At 39.6% G+C, this 22022-nt stretch overlaps 1 protein-coding gene across 1 annotated transcript in view; it reads left to right on the forward strand.

Moving 5' to 3' along the window:
• The window catches only part of LOC111869153 (protein unc-80 homolog), a gene marked incomplete in the record, with an annotated part of 381072 nt that overhangs the window by 52140 nt on the left and 306910 nt on the right, over positions 1-22022 (forward strand). The window contains 6 exon segments of the mRNA XM_033753297.1: positions 473-493; positions 8057-8202; positions 8793-8958; positions 15298-15517; positions 15649-15770; positions 21860-21943. Of these exon segments, the coding sequence (XP_033609188.1) occupies positions 473-493; positions 8057-8202; positions 8793-8958; positions 15298-15517; positions 15649-15770; positions 21860-21943 (759 nt within the window).

The raw sequence follows: 22022 nt of genomic DNA on the forward strand, positions 1-22022 counted from the left end.
AAATATGAGTCCAAATAATGTAATTACTTTTTAATGCAATCATCTAATTTATGCTAATTTCAACTAATAGCACTCGCTTTAAAAATTCCTTGCTGGTGAGAAATGTGAGTAGAGTATTATGTGGGAGGTGAGGAAGAATGCAAGTGGAGAAGAACAGATTATATTTGATTTATGCAATTTCATCACATGACTTAATTTTGGAACATAACTGTCACAGAAATGAGGAGTACCTGTACCTAAACCTGTTATAAATACACCACATATTTCCTTATTAATGCATTATAATATCCAATTAAGAACTACACTAAATATTAATATTTTTATAAAATATACCCTAATGAGTACAATTGTTGTGATCACTGAAATAAAGATATTACCAACATATTAAAAACTGATTTAGATGATTATTCAAGTGAAAATAGTGAATAGTTACTAATAATTATTGCTTTCTTTGTTTTTTTTATGAACCAAGGAACTCAAAGAGGCATGCAAGGTAAGTACAAAATAATAATTGAAAAAATGTTACAATTCTCATAACATATGTGTACATGATTTTAAACCCGGTAACAAATCACTGCAATAGAAACTCTTTTTGTACACAAAAGTGGAAAATGAACTGTCTGTATGCAAACCTTACTTTGGTAAGTTCTCTGACTTGCATATTGTGTTTTACAGATGTCCTTAGCTTCTTAGTTGCACTATCAGTTATTGTTGTATACTGATGATTGTGAGAACATAAATATCATAAACACACAGGAATTCTTTGAGGTGCTAGTAAGGCGACTGGTTTTGGAGCAGATTTGCCCAGCAGTTTTTGTGTGGGCAACTTAGATATAATTTGGTTTGCATACCGACGACATGAAGTTTAACAAATAAAATTTAGAATGTGAAAAGTATACGTACAATTACATATATACTATTATCTTTGATTCTTCATGTCATGCCTAGTGAAAGTATACTGTTGATATGAAAATTTATGAAATTTCAATTCCCAACCTAGGTTAGTGAATTTGTTTTAGCACAGTATTACAAAATTAATTAGTGCTGTACTGTATGTCTCCATTAATAAAAAGGTCATTACAGTTTTAAAATATTGTGACATAAAGCTGAAAGCCGGAATACTGGAGCCGGAAGAGTAGGCCGTTGCTGTCAAATGGAAGGCAAAGACACGCCTACATTGGTTGTGAGATGGTCGCCAGCAGGCAAGGACGTGAGCAGAGAAGCTGAAATATCTCCATTGTTAGAAGCCGTTGTCAGGCAACAGTCAGTAAAGACGTAGAGTATTTTTGTGTGTGCTGTAGCTGCAGCGATCTGTAGGTTACGTAAATCAGTGAGAGCATTATAAATTATAAGAACTTATGAGTTATAAGTGTTCAATAAATCCAATTACCAGTCCAAATCCAGTGTCTGGTCACTAATACATGGCATTATTGTGCACATTGTTGTAAGGCGAAACCTTAGAAAACAGAATAATATAAGCTGATTCATATATTAATTTCGTTTTTATCATAACAATTGTCCCCAAAGAACCCATAGAATAGTCTTAAGAAACATGAAAAACGATAATTTAACAGATACCAAACCCATTTAATAAATCCTATAATTTTCTTTGTTTGATTTAAGAATACAGTATGATCATTTGTAATGTTTTGTTACATTTAGGAATGTATTTTGCAGCTGACACTTCCATGCAATAATTTATGTGTATCAATTAATAGTGACCTGTATTCTGAATCAGCACTTTCGTTCATGAAAACCCTGGTTCACTTAAGCAGGACCAAAACATTCATTCGCCTCTAAAGCCACCCGTTGTACAGTAGGACACTGTGCAAAGCACTTAGTTCCAGAAGTTTATGTCGTTCACTCTTGTTTCAGTGGCAGGTTTGAAAATTAGTAATATGAAGTTCCAGTTCAATTACATGTTCATTTAATACAGAAGTTCATAATTTTCGCTTATACATGTACACTGTGTTTCCAGGTTCTATTAGGACTGTGTTCATTAAAAATACGAGATGTGAATTATTTTCAAAATTTCACGCGTTTTATTCAAAATAGTCTCCTTCTGAATCAATACATAGCTGGAATCAATTGAAAAGTTTTCGAAAACAGTCACTATACTCCTTTTGTGGAATAGCATTTAAAACTGCGGTACATTCCCTTTGGATGTCCTGGATGTGTGTCGGTCTCCTTTCATCGTCAACTTAACTTTTGGGAACAACCAAAAATCTGCTGGAGCCAAATCTGGCGAATACAGAGGATGATCAAGGACTGTGATCCCTTTTCTGGCCAAAAAAATCTCCCACGATCTTCGATTTGTGGGGTGGGCATTGTCGTGGAGGAGCGACCAGGAACCTTGCACTCGATATTCAGGTCTAATTCGAAGAATTCTCGTCCACAAACGATTGAGGACTGCGAGATAATAATGAGAATTCATTGTTTGACCTTCTAGCAGAAATTCCTTATGAACGATTCCTCTGGAATCGAAGAAAACGGTTAGCAGTGTCTTTACTCGACTCTTTTGCGTGCGCACTTTCTTTCGTTTCGGGGTCTCTGGGCTCAACCACGCTACACTCTGCCGCTTTGTGATAGGCTCATATTGAAAACACCATGTCTCGTCACCAGTAACGATCGATTTTGTAAATTTTGTATCACTTTGGACCGACCGTAACATGTTTTTGCAGTGTTCCACTCTGGCATGTTTTTCATCGCCTGACAGCGCGTGAGGTACAAACCTCGCACAGACCTTCCGTTTGCCCAAATCCTCGGTCAAAATTTGATGCACAGTACTTTTTGGTATTCCCAAAAGCTCCTCTATGAGTCTTGCAGAACACATCTGTCTGATGCAAGGATTTCGATAACTTTTTTCACATTTTCTTCAGTGCGACTTGGTCTCGACTTTGATACATGTGAAGCGTCTTCAATGCCCTCCCTGCCGTCACGAAATAGGCATACCATTGAAAAATATTCGAGCGACTCAAACAATCACTACCATACACACTTTTCATCATTTCGTACGCTTCTCCGGCTGTTTTGCCTAACTTCAAACAAAATTTGATGTTGGCTCTCTGTTCAATCGCCATTTTCCGACGAGCGTCAGAACGGTCAGAACAGCACTGTTACATTCAAGGTCATAATGGATGATGCAGCAATGCTTGCGCTTTGAAATTATTGACAGCCACAGCTGAAAATTCAAGAATCTTAACGCCACAACTCGCCAACAGATGGCATTGCAGGGCAAAAAAAAAAAAGTCCTAACGGATGCTGGACACAACATATATTCCTCTCTTGAAACGAGTTGTTAGCGAAAGACAATGAAATTCATGCGTTGAAATTCTTTAAATAATCATGCAGATTCCTTTAATAATCTGTCAATACACCGAATGTAGACGTACACATCAAGTGCGAGACAAGAGAATGGAAGCGGACAGAAATACCGCACGGGAAGAAATCGAAGTCGAAAGAGACGAAGAGAAGATAGCCTGCCAAGAAACGAAGGAGGCACTTCTGGAAGAAGAAGAGTCGACCTAAGTGAACACGAAACCTGAGATGGCACGACAGGTCCCTAGGGAAGACGCGGAAATAATGCCGGTCGGGGGACCGAGGAAGCGGCGTAGGAACCGAAATCTGGCTGCGGGACGCCGCCAGAAAGCGAAGGAGACGACACGGGAAAGGTGTGGATCCCGGAAGTGATTGGCCGTAGCCCGCAGACGGACGACCCACCGTGCGAAAGTGGTAGGGCAGAAGAATTTTCTTTTTTCTGGGAGAAACCGCAACAGGGTCATGGTTGAGCGAGCAACCCAGAGAGTAGAGCCGCTCCAGAAGAATTTACGGACAGTCGACGAGAGCTAAGGACAGTTGAGCAGATGACACTTCACCGGGATTAGCGGTACGAGAGTGCATAACATTGAAACGGAAGCGTCCGAAGGCGTTATAAGTGCGAACAATTTTATTTGTTATTGTAAAGGGCGATTGTCCAATAAATATTCGTCCAAAGCCTAGACCCACACAATTTCTTGTCCCGTTGCTTAGGAAACACGCGACAGCGTATATCATCATTGCCGCTGCTGTGATAAGTCATTTTCTCTTCCTTTCACAAGAACACTAAGAATATTGAACCATTCGTATATAACATAGAAAACACAAGAAAGCCACACAAACATTCCCCTAGAAGCGTACTAAGAGCATGGGCCTGTCGAATTTATACTGCAAACCATTCAGCCGTTCAGCTGAAGAGGTGAGCTAAGGATTGTTTCCACCATATGTTGTGTTTCACATTGCGTAATTTTTAACTTGGGTGCCCTCTTTTGCACACTAAAACCTTCTCTAAGGACAACAATGAAAACATTACAAATAAATCGCTGACGATGGCTCCACATATGCAGGTCGTTAACTAGAAAACATCCCCATTATTTTACACATCAGCAGTCGTTGACGAAGTTATTCTAATCCCAGCAAAGAACTAATGCCAACATACGGAGTCATCGTAGGGTCACTTGGGAATCTAGAAGTTGTGTCAGTTTTCTTTCCTAGTTCACTAGGAAACGGGTGGACTTTTTTTTTTCGGACTTCTATCGCAACGTTGCCAAGGAAAAGGCTGAAAAACATTTCCTTATTTCAAATGATTCCATGTGCAATGTCAAAATTTGTCACGGTAGGCATGTTGCCAGCCAGCTACAGGTTGTTCGCCCCTGGCCTAGAGGTTAATGTAAAGGCAAAAAGGCAAAAGAGTGACGTCCCTGTGCTTAATTAATTAAGCACTATCCAGGAAAACATGGGAGAGTAGGTATAGCTCCACCCAATGTTCTATCCAGTGGGTATTGTGTGATCTTTCTTCCGTGACAAAGAGGCTGGAACGTGAAGCTAAGCACTTAGCACCATCTAGTGTCGAGGTCGAGAATGGTGGAGCTAGGTGTTAGTGCAAAGAAAATTAAGTAACTCCATGTCGTCACGTCTTGTCACCAGAATGCAGGAGAAAATTATGATGTAGAGATACCTAATTAATCTTACGAAAATGTGGTAAGATTTAAAAGTTTGGAAACGACAGATTAGAATTGCATATTATGCGTTGGAGTGACTATAGACGGTGTTTGGATTGGTTACTGGATTTATCGGACATTTTTATAGCACGCCACTACACTTCGCAGGTCATTACCGCATAGTCGCGTCACTTGGTAACGGCTTCCAACGGCGGACATTCCTCTGCTTCGGGACTCGCATCCTTATAAGGTGGCGACTATCTCGCGCCAACCTCATACTCCCACCACTGTCTTTAGCCGGTAGCTTACTCAGCTCCTACCTTCCAGGCAGGACTGACTTCCTGCCAACCTCCAAATTCATCTGTTAATTCTCCATTGGCTTCCTAGTCAGAGTAACTCATAGTCGGTCGGTTAAATTGCTGCTGGACTTCACCAGCATAGTTATTCCTGGTTCGAGCCTCCTCGAGATCCACGCCCAAGATGTTTGTTCTCCCCTGGACATGTACTTGTTTCGAAATGGGGCGTCCTCTTCCACAAGGGAGGGGTCGGCCTTTCTATGTAGGCGCTATGTTTGTTGTACCGTACTCTCAGCAGGAGTATGTCCGCGCTTTCAAGGCGTACAGGTCACTGTGGACCCTGTGCTCCCTTTGTCACTGCACTGTTTCTAAGTAACACCTATACAAGATATACAGAGGTTTCCTATCAATGCAGGCTTGTGCATTAGGTTATGGAATTACTTATTTCACTGCTCAGAGACTGTAGTTAGTGAGCTGAACGATCGTGGGCCTGACTGCCGCCGAGAGTAAGCCTCCTATACTCTCAATTCTTGGCTTCTTGTCCAGAACGAAGTAGATTTACGTGGTTTGGAATTGCTTCAACCTGTTTCCTGCATAATTTAATTATACTCGTATATTCTAACATGTAAGGAACAATGATAGCCAATACAATTCGCGGTAGCGCCGACAAATCTGTTCTGCAGGCGCTGCAATTTCAGTAGGTGAGCGACTGCCGCATACTCCCAGCTTGGACAGGCTGAAGTCAGTACTAACCTAATCAGATATTCGTGAATTGCAAGTTTACTCTTCGTACTTAGAAATTCACTTTTGAATAGGATTTTTTTTTTGCTAGTGGGGTGGGACTAAGTCCCTTGTACTGCGGGCACTTCTGGCCTATTGTACCAGCCCCAGATGACAGGTGAGGGTGATTGTGGAGCAATTGGTGGAATTAAGATTGGCAGGGGAAACCGCCACAAATTCCACTTGACCAGACCCCGGATCGAACCCGGGCCGCCGCGGTGGGAAGCCAGCGACAAACCGCTTGAGCTATGGCTCGGCCTTGAATAGGAATAGGTCCTTGTGTATACAAGGCATTTGTTAGGAGTCCTTTGGATATGCAGTTTCCAAGAATTCTTGTTTTGAATGATGTGTTAAGCTGGCTGTTGCCTAGCGATGACCCGGGCATTACTGAAGCGAGAGCGTGTTTTAGTTGCCGTGGAAACTATATTGACCGTTGCCTAGTAATTGACTATTCTGGGCCCGCTATTCAAGCTTTCAACCATCATGTCACAATATTATGATATTACTTTAACCTGCGTGCCATATAGGTCTTGTATAAACCGACATTAAGTAGAAACGTCAGTTTACACAAGACCTACATGGTGCCACGTCCCAAAAGATGGCATTCTGCATAATCACCGCCATGAAAACCACAAATCTCACTTTAACAAGTCATGGAGTTCCACCCTCCAGATCAAAATCTAGGTAAGAAAGTTGACCTCTTAAGTGGTAAAGTAATATTCTTTCTTTGGTGATGGAGTGACTAAAGAAATGTTCACACTCTTGTTTTAATGAAATTGTTAGAGGTAAGAGCATGAAAATTTGGTATCAGAATGACCTTTATTGGAGAAGATTCTTCGAAACCAGACCTTTCCACCTCTTAGAACCTGAAGAATTCTGGGATGTAATGCAATGGAAAAGAAAAATAGTTGTCTCTGTAGTCTGTTGAAACTCAACCAACATTTCAGAGGAACATGTCACCTCCATTTTCAAGGACGGAGAATAAATGAAGCAAGAAACCGGCGTGAAGGAGCTGTTAACTGCTTCATACTGGTTTCTTGCTTGAGTTATTGAAGATGGGGGCGACATGTTCCTCCAAAACGTTAGTTGACTTTCAGAGGATTACATGGCATTATATCCTGAAAGATAGAATTCTACATAATCACTGCTGTGAGAAACTCAAGTCCTCCAAGGTGGCAGTTGTTTTATGTAGCCTGCAAGAGTATCTATCGATTTGAAATATATATATAAATACTTTCCTTCTCTGCAAAAAAAGGCAAGAAATCTTGTTGAAGTAACTTTACAGAAAGTGCCTGCTTAATATTCAGTGTAATTTTTCAGTTAATTTCACTTTCTTCCAAATAAGTTAAAAAAGCATGGAATTAATACCACTCCATGACCAAAGCAGTACTATTATAACTTAGAAAAACTTTGATGGCTGGATTTTGGGGACCATTGGCCAGGCAATATTTAATTTTAATAAATATTGTAGAACTTTATTGATACAGTTCCTCTTTGGGTGTTTAAGGTCTATAGATCAGATCATTGCAGGTTAGATACTTGTACTGCTATTATGGAAGAAATAAGTGGCCTGTGGGTAAGTACTAAGGTACAATGTGATCTGTCAGTTTGAATTTGGACAGCCCTGTTGCAAATGATTGCATATATAAAAATAAGGTTATCCATAAATATAATATATGAATGTGTTTTAATTTATTGTGATGAACCTGGAATATTTGGATTGTATCTTCTCTTTAAATTATTCTCTGAGTCATTTGTGATTAGCATTTGTTACGTCCTTTTTCTCTCCCTTAACAATAAGTGAAGTAATTTGATATCAGTTACCATACATTCCAGTCATGGATGGTATCTCCACATTATCATCTTCTGTTAATTTTGTAACAATGATTTACTTGGTCAACAGCAAAAATTAAATTAATAATGAAACTGCAAAACTGACTGTTGTGCATAAATAAATTCCTTTATTTAAAATAAATTGTTACTTGGAGGTATAATTTGTTGCAGTCATTTGAGAAAGTTCTTGTGCAGAACATTCAGTTTGGTTTGTCTCCAAGTTTAACTGAAGCTATAAGATCTATTCCTCGTTGGAGATTCATACAAGCTTCTTTTCCACATGTGATGCACTGTGCAGCAAGTTTACTACATAACAGGTAAATATAATTTCTAATGAAGTTTATGTTTTGTATGCAGCATGAAAGTGATATTTGTGAGGAACAGATGAATCATATACTTTACAACATGTCCTCTCATGATGTTCATGAAAATCATTCACAAACTTCTGTATTCTGATTTATATGCCAATGTCTCTTACATGTATAATAAATTTTACCCTGCATATTTGTTGACCTGCCGTTTATTGAGTAAGCTCCCACCAAAACTCATAGAAAGTCAGAGAGTGAAGAGAATAGCACATTCTGGTCCTATTTATAAATTGTATATTCATGTTTCGCAGGTCACGGTAGCCGAGCAGTCTAAGGCATGCACTGTCTTCGCTTGCTCGGAAGCTGGGATCGTGGGTTCGAATCCCACTCAGGGCATGGATATTTGTGTGCGTTTTTCTGTGTTTGTCTACAGGAAGAGGCCTTGTGACGAGCTGATCACTCGCCCAAGGAGTCTTACCGTATATGTAAGATCTAGTAAACTGAAGTGAAACGGAGAGTTTCATGGAGGTAGGCCTAGGCCCAAATTGGGGCTGTAGCGCCACAGGAAAATATTCATGTTTGCTTGTTATCCCTTCCAGGAAGGACACGAACTTACAAAACCTTGGAGCAGCAGAAACGAAACTGTTATACACATTACATTGGATTATCCTAGATGCTGCAGAAGAGTGTGCTGATGCTGACAATGAAAAAGGGATCTACCATGCATCCCCATTCTACTACCTGTTCTCCATTCCTGCCATTTCAGTAAGTGCGCCAAATGTGGAAATATTATTTTCACTAACTGTCTGACAGCTGACTGATTGAGTCTCCTACCTCCCTCCCTACGTACCTGCCTGCCTGCTTTGCTCCCTGCCTGTCCACCCTCCTGTGTGCCCTCCTGCCCACCCACCCACCTACCTACCCATCCACCCACCTACCTACCTACCTACACACCCACCCACCAAAGGTGCAATTGCAGTACCTCGAAAAGATTCTGTAGTTATCTTTCAGGGCATTCCCTATGTAGGTGGGCATCACCACAACACAGACATCTGGGGCATTTGCTTATAGTTGGCCTATACATGTCTAGTTGTAGCACTGGGTAAGACCAGTCTGAGACCGGTATAACTCTACCTTAAAGGTAATATTTTTAAGCCTATTCAGCTTGAATATCACTTGAGATTTTGTTTCTTGTTAAGGCATAAGTGAATAAAGGGAGGGGTTCCACGTGCGTTTGTCTGTTGGGTGCTTTTTGAGTGTCCGTCATTTGCCTCATGTCAGTGACGTTGAAATTCTCAATGGCATTGGAAGTATTTTCCACTGGCGTGACTGTGGGAAAGTGATGGAGTGCTGCCTCTGTAGGCTTGTCAGAATTTGGGGAGAAGATAAAATAGTGGAGATTATTGTTCTCCAGCTAGGTTTTTAATTCTATTTGGAATAAGGAAAAATTGCCTGATCCGTGGGAAGAGTCTATAATTGTAACAGTTCAAAAGAAGGGTGATAAAGCTGACTGTAGTACTTATTGTGGGATATCACTGCTATCATCTTCATACAAGGGTTGGAACCTTAATAGTGGCAACACTGCTGTAGAGATGCCATGCAATGGAACCAAATAATGTCGCTTATACCACACGATAGTTACATACCTACCTTACCTCAGAGCAAATGGACTCTCCCTTCCCACATCACGTGCATGCACAGTGACGAGAAGAACAGAACCTCGTGTTAGCTGGCGGTCTAATGTAGTGTTGTTACGATGTTTTCGAAACAGGAACAACAGAGTTCGATAAAGATTGAATGTGCCAGAGGCCGTACAGCAGAACAGTGTCATCAAGGTCTTCAAGAGCCTTGCGGGGAATCTGCATTGCCTTACAGAATAGTGGCAAGGTGGGTAAAAGCCTTTGAGAGACGCCAAAATGTGGCAGACATGCGTTGGCCAGGTCGTCCTAGTGTCAGTGAAGAAGAAATACGTGTGTATGCTCTTTCTGCGTTACTGGAGAGTGATCAACGCCATATGATTCATGAGCTGGCCTGAGAGACGGGATTAGCACATACGACTGTGCTTCACATTCTGAAGGAACGCCTGGGCATGAGAAAAATTGAATCCTGATGGGTTCTGCATGGTTTGACAGAAATGCAGAAATGGCTATGATACGACGCTGCTTGTAATCACTTGGAGTGCTATGAGCGCGAAGGAGAGGCTTTCTTATGCCATATCATTACTCTGGATGAAACATGGGCCAAATCATATGAGCCACGAATGAAATGCCAATTGAACGAATGGCATCATTACGGGTCACCAAGAAAATCAAAAGTTCGTCACGACCCCAGCAGTATGAAAGTTATGGTGAGTCTCATGTACAACTTTGATGGCATTATCTTAACGCATACTGTTCTCCAACAGCAGACCGTCAGTGCGCAGTATTACTGTTCATTTTTGGAACACAACCTGCGACCAGCTTTGAGAAAGAAGCGACGACACTTTCTGCAGAACCCACCGATCATTTTGCAGGACAGTGCTCAGCTGCATGCAGTGCAAGCTATGGCTGATTTGTTCAATCAATGGGGCTGGGAAGTGCTGTACCATCCACCATACTCCCCGGACTTAAGCCCTTGTGACTTCGACTTGATTCCTAAGGTGAAGGAACCACTTCATGGCATTTGCTTCAGAACTGTTCCAGAGATTCTTCAGGCAGTAGACCGCTCCATTTGAACTATCAACACAACAGGCACTGCTAAAGGTATCCTACTACTTCCACATCACTGTCAATGGGTTGTACACAATGCTGGTGACTACAGTGAAGGACAGTAAAATTTCGAAACATGCATCTGTTTTGTGTCCGTTGTAAATAAATAGTTGCCACTATTCAAGTTACAACCCTCGTACAAAATTGTATCCAATATTCTTCTCTCCAGGTTGAGTCCATACATAGATGAAATTATTGGGGATCACCACTCTGGGTTTCAATGTAACAGATCAACTACTGATCTGATCTTGCAGTCATCAGATACTGAAGAAAAAATGGGAGTACAATGAAACAGTACATCAGCTATTTGTAGACTGTGATTCAGTTAGGTGGGAAGTACTCATATTGTACAATATTCTCATGGATTTTGGGGTACCCATGAAGCTAGTTAGACTGATGAAAATGTGTTTAAACAAAATGTATTTTAAAGTCTATACAGGTAAATATTTGTCTGATAATTTTCTTATCCACAATGTTCTAAAACAAGGAGATGCTTTATTGCCACTGCTTTTCAACTTTGCTTTAAAATATGCCAGTAGGAAGGTTCAAGAAAATCAGGTGGGAGTGAAATTAAATGTGACATATCAGCTGTTGGTCTATGCTGATGATGTGAATCTACTGGGTGATAAAATGGATACCATAAAGAGAAACACAGAACCTTTAATTGATACTAGTAAGGAGGTTGGTCTAGAAGTAAACACAAAGAAAACTAGGTATATGTTGCTATCTCATCACCCAAATGCAGGGCAAAATCATAACATAAAAATAGATGTTTTGAAAATGTGGCACATTTCAGATATTTGGGAACAACTATAACTAATCAGAAATTGATTCAGGAGGATATTAAGAGGAGATTTAACTTGGGTAATTCTTGCTACCATTCAGTTCAGAACCTTTTGTGTTCTCATCTGCTGTCTAAAAACATAAACATTAAATATATAAAACTATAATTTTGCCTGTGGTTCTGTTTTGGTCTGAAACCTGGTATCTGACTTTAAGGGAGGAACATAGACTGAGGATGTTTGAGAACAGGGTGTTGAGGAGAATATTTGGACCGAAGAGAGATGAAATGGCAGGAGGTTGAAGAAAATTGCATAATGAGGAGCTTCATAACTTTTACTATTCTTCAAGTATAATTAGAATGATCAAGTCAAGGAAGATAAGATGGACAGGGAGGGTACGTAACACAAATGGGGGTGAAGAGGAATGCATATAGGATATTGGTGGGAAAGCCAGAAGGAAAGAAACCACTAGGAAGACCAAGACATAGATGGGGGGACAATATTAAAATGGATCTTAGATAGGATGGGATTGCATGGATTGGATTGATCTGGCTCAGGATAGGGACAAGTGGAGGGCTCTTGTGAACACGGTAATGAACCTTCAGGTTCCAAAAGATGCTGGGAAGTTCTTCGGTAGATGCACAATTGGCAGCTTCTCAAGGAGGGCTCAGCTCCATGAGTGAGTGAAACTCTTTAAATACAGTTTTAAAGGGGCTTTTTCTCAGCTTCTGAAATCAGTTATGTATCAGCGTTGTGTCCAGCTGTTTCCTCAATACTCTTACTTTTCCTTAAAGTCAAGAGGTGTTTCTGTCTACTATCACCAAAATAAGTGACTTCATTATTTGTCCATTCCTCAGAGAACACCATTCCCATCTTTTTCTCCACTCCAAGAGTCCGAAATTCCTAAACCTAATGCAGCCAAGTCTCTTATGTCGATAATTTAGCCAACTGTACTTACCACAAAAGTAATCTTTTGATCGAGAGTCCAGCAATTAGACCAGGTACCATCAATCATCTCTGGCTCTTGAGCAAGGGCACTCTTTAGGAAAAAAAAAAAACGATTCTCTGACACCGTCTCACTGGTTAACTCTTCACTCACTTCCTTACTTTTTTTTTTTAAATTTTATGTGTGGAAGGTGAAAATAAAGTCATAATTATTTTATGTTTTTGCTTCAGGTTGCAAGGCAGTGCTTTTATACAAATTCACTCACTCACATCACCAGTTTTCCTTAGGGTAACTAAGTATACATATCTGCTGCTTAGGGATTTACCAGGAAGTACATGCATGGTACAGGAAACCACAAATACAGTAAATCTATGAAGCAGGTATAAACGAGATCTCAGTTATAGCAAGCGTAACTCAAGGGAAAACCCAAGTGGCATTTCAGAGAGCTGTATTCTAACAACAGCTCTGAACTAATGGTAAACCAAGAGTATGGTTGCATGATATTTTTCTTTCTACAAAATGTTATTATGTGTGGCAATTATTTTTATTGGTAAGCAGCGGTATACCAAAGCATCACATTTAGCTCTGCAGTATGTTTGTTTTTTCACCGTTAGGTACACAGTGCAAGGCTATAATTTAAAAATTTTTGAGGTAAATGATTACAGGAAATCAGTTATAAATTGTACTTAAAACTTAAAATAGTTGTTGTAGATAAACAAAATAACAAATGAAAGAAAGAAAGAAAGAAAGATCTGAAATAGCAGCTTCAAGTTCTTGATTTTATCTGTAAATTATTGAAAAAAATAACTTATTTTCATTCGATTCAGCACAAATTTTTCTCTGAAGAGCAGTGATTTTCAAAGAGAATCGTGAAATATTAACACATAAAAGAAATAAACAAAGCATGAATGTTTGGCTTTTCGCATATTACATGTTACAGTGCGTGTAAAGTATATTGAATTGTGATAAATCATATTCAGAATGAAAGAGAAATTTCTACTGAACATGGGACTTATCTTAGAAATCAAAGTAAAGAATCTCTCACAGTAAAACATGAAGATAAGTAATAAATCCATGTGTGGTGCTAGAAATTCACAGGCCTGAATGGACAGTGCTCCTATAGACTACAGTAGTAGACTCTCTTCCCCACTACAGATGAGATAGATGACCATCAATAAAGGTTTCTTAGTGTCACAAAAAAATGCAGAAGCAATACCAGTCAGTTCTACATATATATGGCTACACAGTTACTGCAGAAAATAAGTGAACTAATTCGGGTTCATGCTACTCCAGTGTTTAGAGAGTTACTGTACTGCCACTGATAAGCACTCCTCTTTTCCCATTAGCCAAGTTGGACCAAGCTTGATGAAAGATGAATGAATGTGGGTATTTTCAGCGCAGTGGACTTGAAACAAAACCAAGTAGAAATTCTGTGAATAAAGTTGGATGGGAACGGCTTTTGACAGGATTGTTCATTTATACTTTAATTAATATTTATACCTATAAAACTGAAGGACTTAGACAAGGGGATAGTACCCAAGCTTCATATTTAGGTGGTTGTGGGCTAAAATCTTGAACAAAAGATTGACCATCCTGTCTGAAAATTTTCATTCTTTTCTTCAGTCCTTGTGGTCAAATACTAAGATATCACTTTATCTTAGGTCATTGTTATTTTCATCCACATTCTTTTTCAATTCATCATTCACAATTAATCCAACCATTTAACGCTANTTGTCGGAAAGTTCGATGTGTCTGCCCACCCTCACTTTCTCTACTTGCTGACGTGACTGTCCTGGAAGAATACGACCGCGGGCTGCAAGAGGAGCGTGGTTTTTATGCGAAAACAAGGGTGAAGCCATTAGGGTTGTGAACTTGTTTTATGAATCCAGGGGAGGCAGCAGTGAAATTGTGACAAAAATTATGGACATTGAACGTAATTTAGAAAGTGTGTACTGGGCAAGTAACAGGAAACAGATGAAGATAACTGATTACTGTACTCGTATCTAGGTACAGTAAGGCACAACAATTGATGTAATCTACTGTAATTTGGTGAGCAGGCCTACCTTTAATATACAGAATTAGTGCGGTGTGTATTGTCAGTGAAAAGCGCTGTAATATGTCTTTGATATTACACATTTGGGCAATTCCACATTAATGTTATGTTAGTCTGTACTTAACTACGTATTTCACTAAAAAATGCAACATTTTAACTCGGTTTTTGGTAGATTTTTACGTGACTAACATGAGGCTACTGTGGAAGTGCCCATTTCGGTTACAACGACATTCGTTTATTACGACACTATTTTCAGGTCCCTTTGGTGACGTTATAACCAAGTTCTACTGTATCTATAATTATTGAGTAATGAATCAGTTGGAAGCCAACAGTGGCCACTAGGTGTCATGAGGATCGCAAATTTTAGTTGTTTATTTAACTTTATGCTGATTCACAGTCGTTCCCATTCACTGCACTATAAATTTATTGTAGTGCTGCATTATTTTTAAGTTTTAATTTGCTTCAAATTTTTAAATTATCGTCATGCTCTGTAAAGCTTAATAAATATGATATATAAATAAATATAAGCGAAAAACATTTTACTGAAGCTGAAGCAACATTTGTGTTCTTCAACAGCTCTTTGTATATCTTTTTGCACCAATCTGCCACCATCTGAAAGAATCAGATTTCCAGAACTACTGTCTAGAAAATGGATTGAAGATTTGGCAAGCATTATGGGATTATCAGCATCCAGACACTGCATGTTTCACTGCTCATGTAAAACCTAAGCCGCGAGCTCTTTGGGGCAAGATGTTGAAATGCCCTCAGCCACAGTTTGGTGATGTTTTCCTTGGTCGTAAGTATCAAAACTTACATGTGTAATTACAGTAGGTCTGTACAGTTATTAGAATTGTTGCTGAAACATTATGAAAATTATGAATTTAGAATTTTACTGCCTTTTTAACCAGGTTCTTATTTATACAATAGGAAAAGGTTCAACTGAGGAAGGTTTCTTGGGCACCGAGAGTCCACCAAGCCAGTCAGCCAGTGTATCGTTTTCTGAACAGGCAGGAGTTATACGTGTGGAGTGTCGACCAGGAGATGAAGAGGTTAGAAACTAAACATTATGTGAATATAAGATTGAATCCATTTTTTTCCTTCAACAGCAGGATGGCCTATGTTCTCTAGTAGCATTGATTTTAATGGCCAGCAGATTTCGTCATAAAGTTTTAGGTGGCTTTCATTGTTAACTTAGGAACTACTGCTATAGTGCACTGTTTTGTTGTAAATGATAATTTATCCTTATATGCCCTGGAACATGTTGAGACATAATGTACTGAAATTCCAGCAAATCAGATGTTTAATTGAACATTTTCACTGTAGAAAAATAATTTAGAATTCTCTTTCCAGAGCAATGAGAAACACTTTCAGAGACATACGGATGATCTTTGCATTGATCTCGTGCATGAACTAGGATGATCACAGAATAGTATGCTTGACAGTTTGGTACAGGGATATTTTATTCAAGCAGAAAGGCACAAAACGAAATTGGTGTCTTGCCTACAGAAATTTTATATTGTCTTTAGCACTGAAGTCTTGTAAAACTTTATAAAATGTGAATGGTGTTTTGGCGTTGTGCAAGGGGCACAGTTATATGCCGTGTGCAATTGTTTTGTTTGTAAGTTTTCTTACCAAGTCGTCATACTAAGGCTACAGCAATGTATTAGAGTGAAGTTTAGTTACATGTGCGGCAGGAGATAACAATATNGTGTTTTGGCGTTGTGCAAGGGGCGCAGTTATATGCCGTGTGCAATTGTTTTGTTTGTAAGTTTTCTTACCAAGTCGTCATACTAAGGCTACAGCAATGTGAAGTTTAGTGAAGTTTAGTTACATGTGCGGCAGGAGATAACAATATTCCCCATTGGCTGAAATACATTCCCCCTAACCTCTGAACAGATTCTGAATGACAGCTGTAGATTTTCTTTGCATGCATGGAATACTCGAAGCTGAATGTTACCTCATTGTTCTTCTTCTATGTGTGGATTGGTTTAATAGGCTTATCTTTTAATATTATCACAAGATCAAATTATGTGGAATAAAATCATCTACAAGATAATCTCAGATTGTAATCCTTTCAGCAGACAGTATTCAAGCTTTGTGTGGAATGTATAACAGTATGCATAGCTGCTGAGTCTAAAGGACTGCCAAATTATATTTTCTTTATCTCTTAGCTGCCTGAAAAATGGTCGCAGTATTCACATTATATATCCATCAGATATTTTATTTTTGCATAAAACACCGGGCCAATATTCATCCTTACAATGACATTCTACCACACACACTTCTCACATCATGGACTGGAACTTTGTGCATAAAATGTTGATTTATTGTTCTCCATTATCAGTTGTGTTGTGTATTCACATGTCAACTCTATTAAACCAAGCCTTGTTTGAAAAGTATGTTAACTCAGACTCTTTGAGTTATTTAAGAACCCCTTTTTAGGTGTGTAGGTTAAGTAGCATTGATGGATAGGATAATTGTGTAGGATTTTTCCAATTGCTGTGAGTGAAATATTTATGATCTGTTCCAGCATTTATGTATAAAGACTGAATGAAACCCCGAAAATCTCACTGACTGAGGATATGTGGACGCATGGCCAGTGTTTTAAACTGGGACCTGCTAAGCATGAAGCAGGAGTACTAACCAACTGATCGTACTGTTTGTCAAAAAGTGCTGGAAATACTTCATTGTAAATACTGCTTGAGAAACTGAGAAATAGATGAGAGGATCATATTTAAATAAATTTAAAGGAAATAGATTTACCATGGCAGTTTGGATGAAACCAGCTGAAGGTATCATTAAATACCATGTACTGGTTAATACTGTCAGAAATTAGTGACCAGACATAGGTTCGGATTGATCATTTAATTTAATGAACACTTGTTACTATTAACTACAGATAATAGCAACACTTTTATTCTTCTTTAGAATCAATAAATAACTACAGCATGTCTTCCCATATCTTTCTAGTTTACTACATGTTCACATACCGATTGCTTCATTACAGCCTCCATTGATGTTTGCCAGCTCCTGTCTGGGTCAGGCTTGGTAAATTGTTGTTGGCCCTCGCTAACAGAGTCATTCTCGGTTCTGAGCTGCACAGGGCTCATCATGATATGTGTTTTTTGAATAGTTCTGGTAGTCATGCAACTACGGAGAGTTTTTTTTTTTAACTTTGTGTTTTGCTTGCTGCAAGGGGCATAAGAGTTTTGCCGATGAATCAGCATGCTTCGTGGCTGATAACTTTAGGAATGAAGGGAAGTAATTAACTTGTAGACAGCTTGGTGGCATTATGTTTCACGGTGAGCACTGTGGTTTGTTTATGATTTGTCAGCAGTAAGCAGTAGTTATGAGATCCTTCTGGAACTTCACAACATACACCAACATTCACTGATTGGAATGTGACTTCAATCTAACCTTTGAGGACACACTGTAGAAACCAACTGCAAAAATGAACACTGTTAGTTGGATCGTGCGGATGAAAGGCATGCTTTTGTTACCGTTGTTCTGTAGTGGCTAAGCTTTGGAAATTATGTTGCTGTTATTGCACCAGACGTTGATACTCCAGTCTCTTAAGCAAGACGTTCCAGTGATTTTCTAGGTATATGTACAAGTATGTCCCCCATGTCATCCAACTTCTCCTCAGTAAGCAGTCGGCGCTTACATTTTTGTTTCTTGTCTATTAAGAGTCTCGGTGTTATAAGTATATTCACCAAATTGTGAATTGCTTGTCTACTGGGAACTCTTTCATCACAAAATCTACGTCAAAATATTTGCTGACCCTTTCTAGCAGATCCGTATTTCACATCACCGTCATACCGAAATACACCATGATGTACTGCCCAGCTCACTAGTTGTAACCGAGAACAAATGGTTAATGCGGCTGATAACTGCTGCCTACTGCTTACAAATCATTAATAATCTCCCATGTATGAACCTCAGTGCTCGCTGTGAAACAAAATGCCGCTAAGCGCTGCACAGGTTAATTACTTCCCTTCATCCCTAATGTTATTGGCTATCGGGCACGCTGATACATCGGCAAGATTCTTACGCGCTTCGCAGCAAGCTACACAACGGTCTCCATGAAAGAGCTGTGAACTGGCCAACAAAGTTAAAAAACTCTCTGTATCTCTCTCGTACTGGGATATCATAGCATAGCGGTAAATTGATGCTCACGCTCACCAGCACAGTCATTCTTGGTTTCGGGCCTGGTTGGGATGCATGACGATTTTTTGGTCATTCCAAGACCACATGTATGTTTCGAAATGGGGCCTCCTCTTTAATGAGAGGAGGGGTTGGTTTTTCTGAGTAGGCACCAAATTTGTTGCACTATAATTCTGCACTCTCACAGCATCCATGTAAGGGCATTCATATTTTATGGACACCATTCACATTTTATCACTTTACCAAAATAAATAATACTGTAGCATGAAGACCCATTTCTAAGTAATAACTCAGTAAACAACGGCCTTTGCTTGGTAATGGCTGCAAGATATTTTTAACATGCACCAATGGACTAACAAGGAAGCGGTGTTCTCTACGCTGTCTGTGCAAATGCTGCATGGTGCAGCAGTATTAGAGCTGTTGGAAGAAGTTTTCTGAGTGGTCCGTACCGAGGTGTTATAAGCAGGACAGATCTTGACTTTGGTTAGTTGTGAGACAGTCACTGGCCAGTAAGGACGTGAACATGGAAGTTGAAGGATTTATGGCATTGCAAACTGTTACCAGGCAACGACTAGTGATGACAGTAGAGACCAAGACTAAGAAGACTTAGTACATGCTATAGTGAAATGTTGTTTGTGTGAATTAGTGATAGTGCTATAGTTACTTGCAGTTATGATCTGTAAGTGTTCAATAAAACCAGTTACCAATCCAAACCCCATCTGTAGTCCCTCCATTGCGTGACAATATTTATATGAGATATTCAGATGACCTCTGTCAAGGTAGGCTTATGCGGGGACACATCTCAGATGATGGCATACTTCGGCGCCAGTATAATTTACATTATTTACAAGTGGGATGTTCTATTTGTTTAGTTGTAGTACTTCCTTAGGGGCTCTAAGTGTTCTAGAGAAATAGGTCACCCGAATTCTACCTTCATTGTGCCTTATGTTTCATCTCTCATGCCGTGACTTCACTATAGTGAGGCTGCATTCCAATTTTCGGAGAACAGGATGTTCACACTTATCTGACGCATATATACACATATTGTCCGCAACAGAATAAGAAGAGTTTTAGGTGATTTGGGGCGTCATTTGTATACAAACTGTAAAGTAGTGTGGCAAGGACGGAACCTTGAGGCCAGTATAATTTACATTATTTACAAGTGGGATGTTCTATTTGTTTAGTTGTAGTACTTCCTTAGGGGCTCTAAGTGTTCTAGAGAAATAGGTCGCCCGAATTCTACCGTCATTGTGCCTTATGTTTCATCTCTCATGCCATGACTTCACTATAGTGAGGCTGCATTCCAATTTTCGGAGAACAGGATGTTCACACTTATCTGACACATATATACACATATTGTCCGCAACAGAATAAGAAGAGTTTTAGGTGATTCGGGGTGTCATTTGTATACAAACTGTACAGTAGTGTGGCAAGGACGGAACCTTGAGGCACACCTGTTACTATTCCTCTTGGTGTAGAAAATTCGTCTCCTACCGATTCTTTAAATCTTCTAGTAGTGAGGAAAGCAATTAACTTAATGAATATTCTGTTTCTGGCAGTTTATGCAGTAATCCAGAGTGCCATTTTGTGTCAAGGGCTTTCTGGATATCCAAGAATACTGCAGCTCTCAACATACTATTTTTGAAATTAAGAGTGATTTGATCTGTCAGCATTGAAATGCCATACTGCGATGTGCTTGAAAGCCAAATTGACTTCCATTTAGCAAGTTCCTTTACTCCTTTACTTTTGATTGCTCTTAAAATCAGCTTCTCCAATAGTTTGCGCTTCTTGCTCTGGTAGTTTGGTTAATTGCTGCTGGTCTTTGCCAACACTAATTCTTGGTTACAAGTCCTGTGGGATGCATGATCATATTTTACTCTCTCATAACTCTGGGAGTTGCTGTCCCATCCACTCCAATCCAGTAAATTGCTGCTGGCCCTTGCCAGAATAGTCGTTCTTGGTTTCGGGCCGTGTCAGAACCCATGACCATATTTTTGTTGTTTTGAAATTTCTGTGTGTTTTGAAATGGTATCTCCTCTTCGACAAGGTGTCTGGCTAGTACTTATCACCCACTCTGCTGGTGAGTGACACTGCTAACTCTCACTCACTCACTCACTCACTCACTCACTCACTCACTCACTCTCTCACTCTCTCACTCTCTCCCCCCCACCCCTCTCTCTTTCTCTCTCCACACCACATTAGTCAGTCCAGGTAAACTGATGCTGCCTGTCTCCAGCAGAGTAATTCTTTGTTCCTAGTCCTGCATGTCTCATGACCATATTTTATTGTCTAGACGATCCTGGGAGTTGTGCAACTCTCTTCACAACTCCCTACCTGCCTGCTAAATTGCTGCTGACTCTTGCCATCACAGTGATTCTTGGTTCCGAGTCCTGACAGTGTTTGAAACCAAGAATGACTATGCTGGCAAAATGACCAGCAGCAATTTACTGGATTGGATTGGAATTAGTTAGTTAGAAGTTATGAGTCAGCCCAGTAGGGGGAGTGGTGGGTATTGCTGTCTTTCGCTGTATAGCTTCATTGTGAACCGACTGTTGATTGCATGTTTATTTCCACAGAAATGCTTTCTAACAAGCCGTTGTGTAACTATTGTTGCTCACTGATGCTTCTCTGATTCCAGTATTCTGGTTTTTAGGGGCAGTGTCACAGTCATGCACTTAGAACAAATAAGAGGCAAACCATACTTGTGTGAGAGTAATGCGCCTTCATAACAGTTAATTTGTAGGTCATAGAGTCTGAACTGAAATTAAATGTACCTCCCCCCAGGAATGTTGAAATTCTCAGTAGGTGTTATGTAAGATATATTTCATACATTTTCAAACAAGGTTGAAAAGGCTTAACACTATTAAAACTTCCATTTTTGTGTTAAGTGAAAGGGTACAGATATGCTGATCTAGATATTATACTGAAATGCAGCAGTGTTGAAAGATATTTAAAAGAAGTTACCCCTTTTCAGAATAATTGGTTGTCTTCACCTAAGGAAACAATTTTCCCTGAAACAATTCCAGAAGAGAGCTCCAGTACTGAAGAGGAACATGTTGTAAGTTTTTATATTTGAGTTCCTTATGGCAGTGATGATGGAGGGTACTGTCTTCTATGATGTGGCTCTAGTTCAGTAG

The sequence above is a fragment of the Cryptotermes secundus genome, unplaced genomic scaffold (assembly GCF_002891405.2).
Source record: "Cryptotermes secundus unplaced genomic scaffold, Csec_1.0 scaffold821, whole genome shotgun sequence".
Taxonomy (NCBI): domain Eukaryota; kingdom Metazoa; phylum Arthropoda; class Insecta; order Blattodea; family Kalotermitidae; genus Cryptotermes; species Cryptotermes secundus.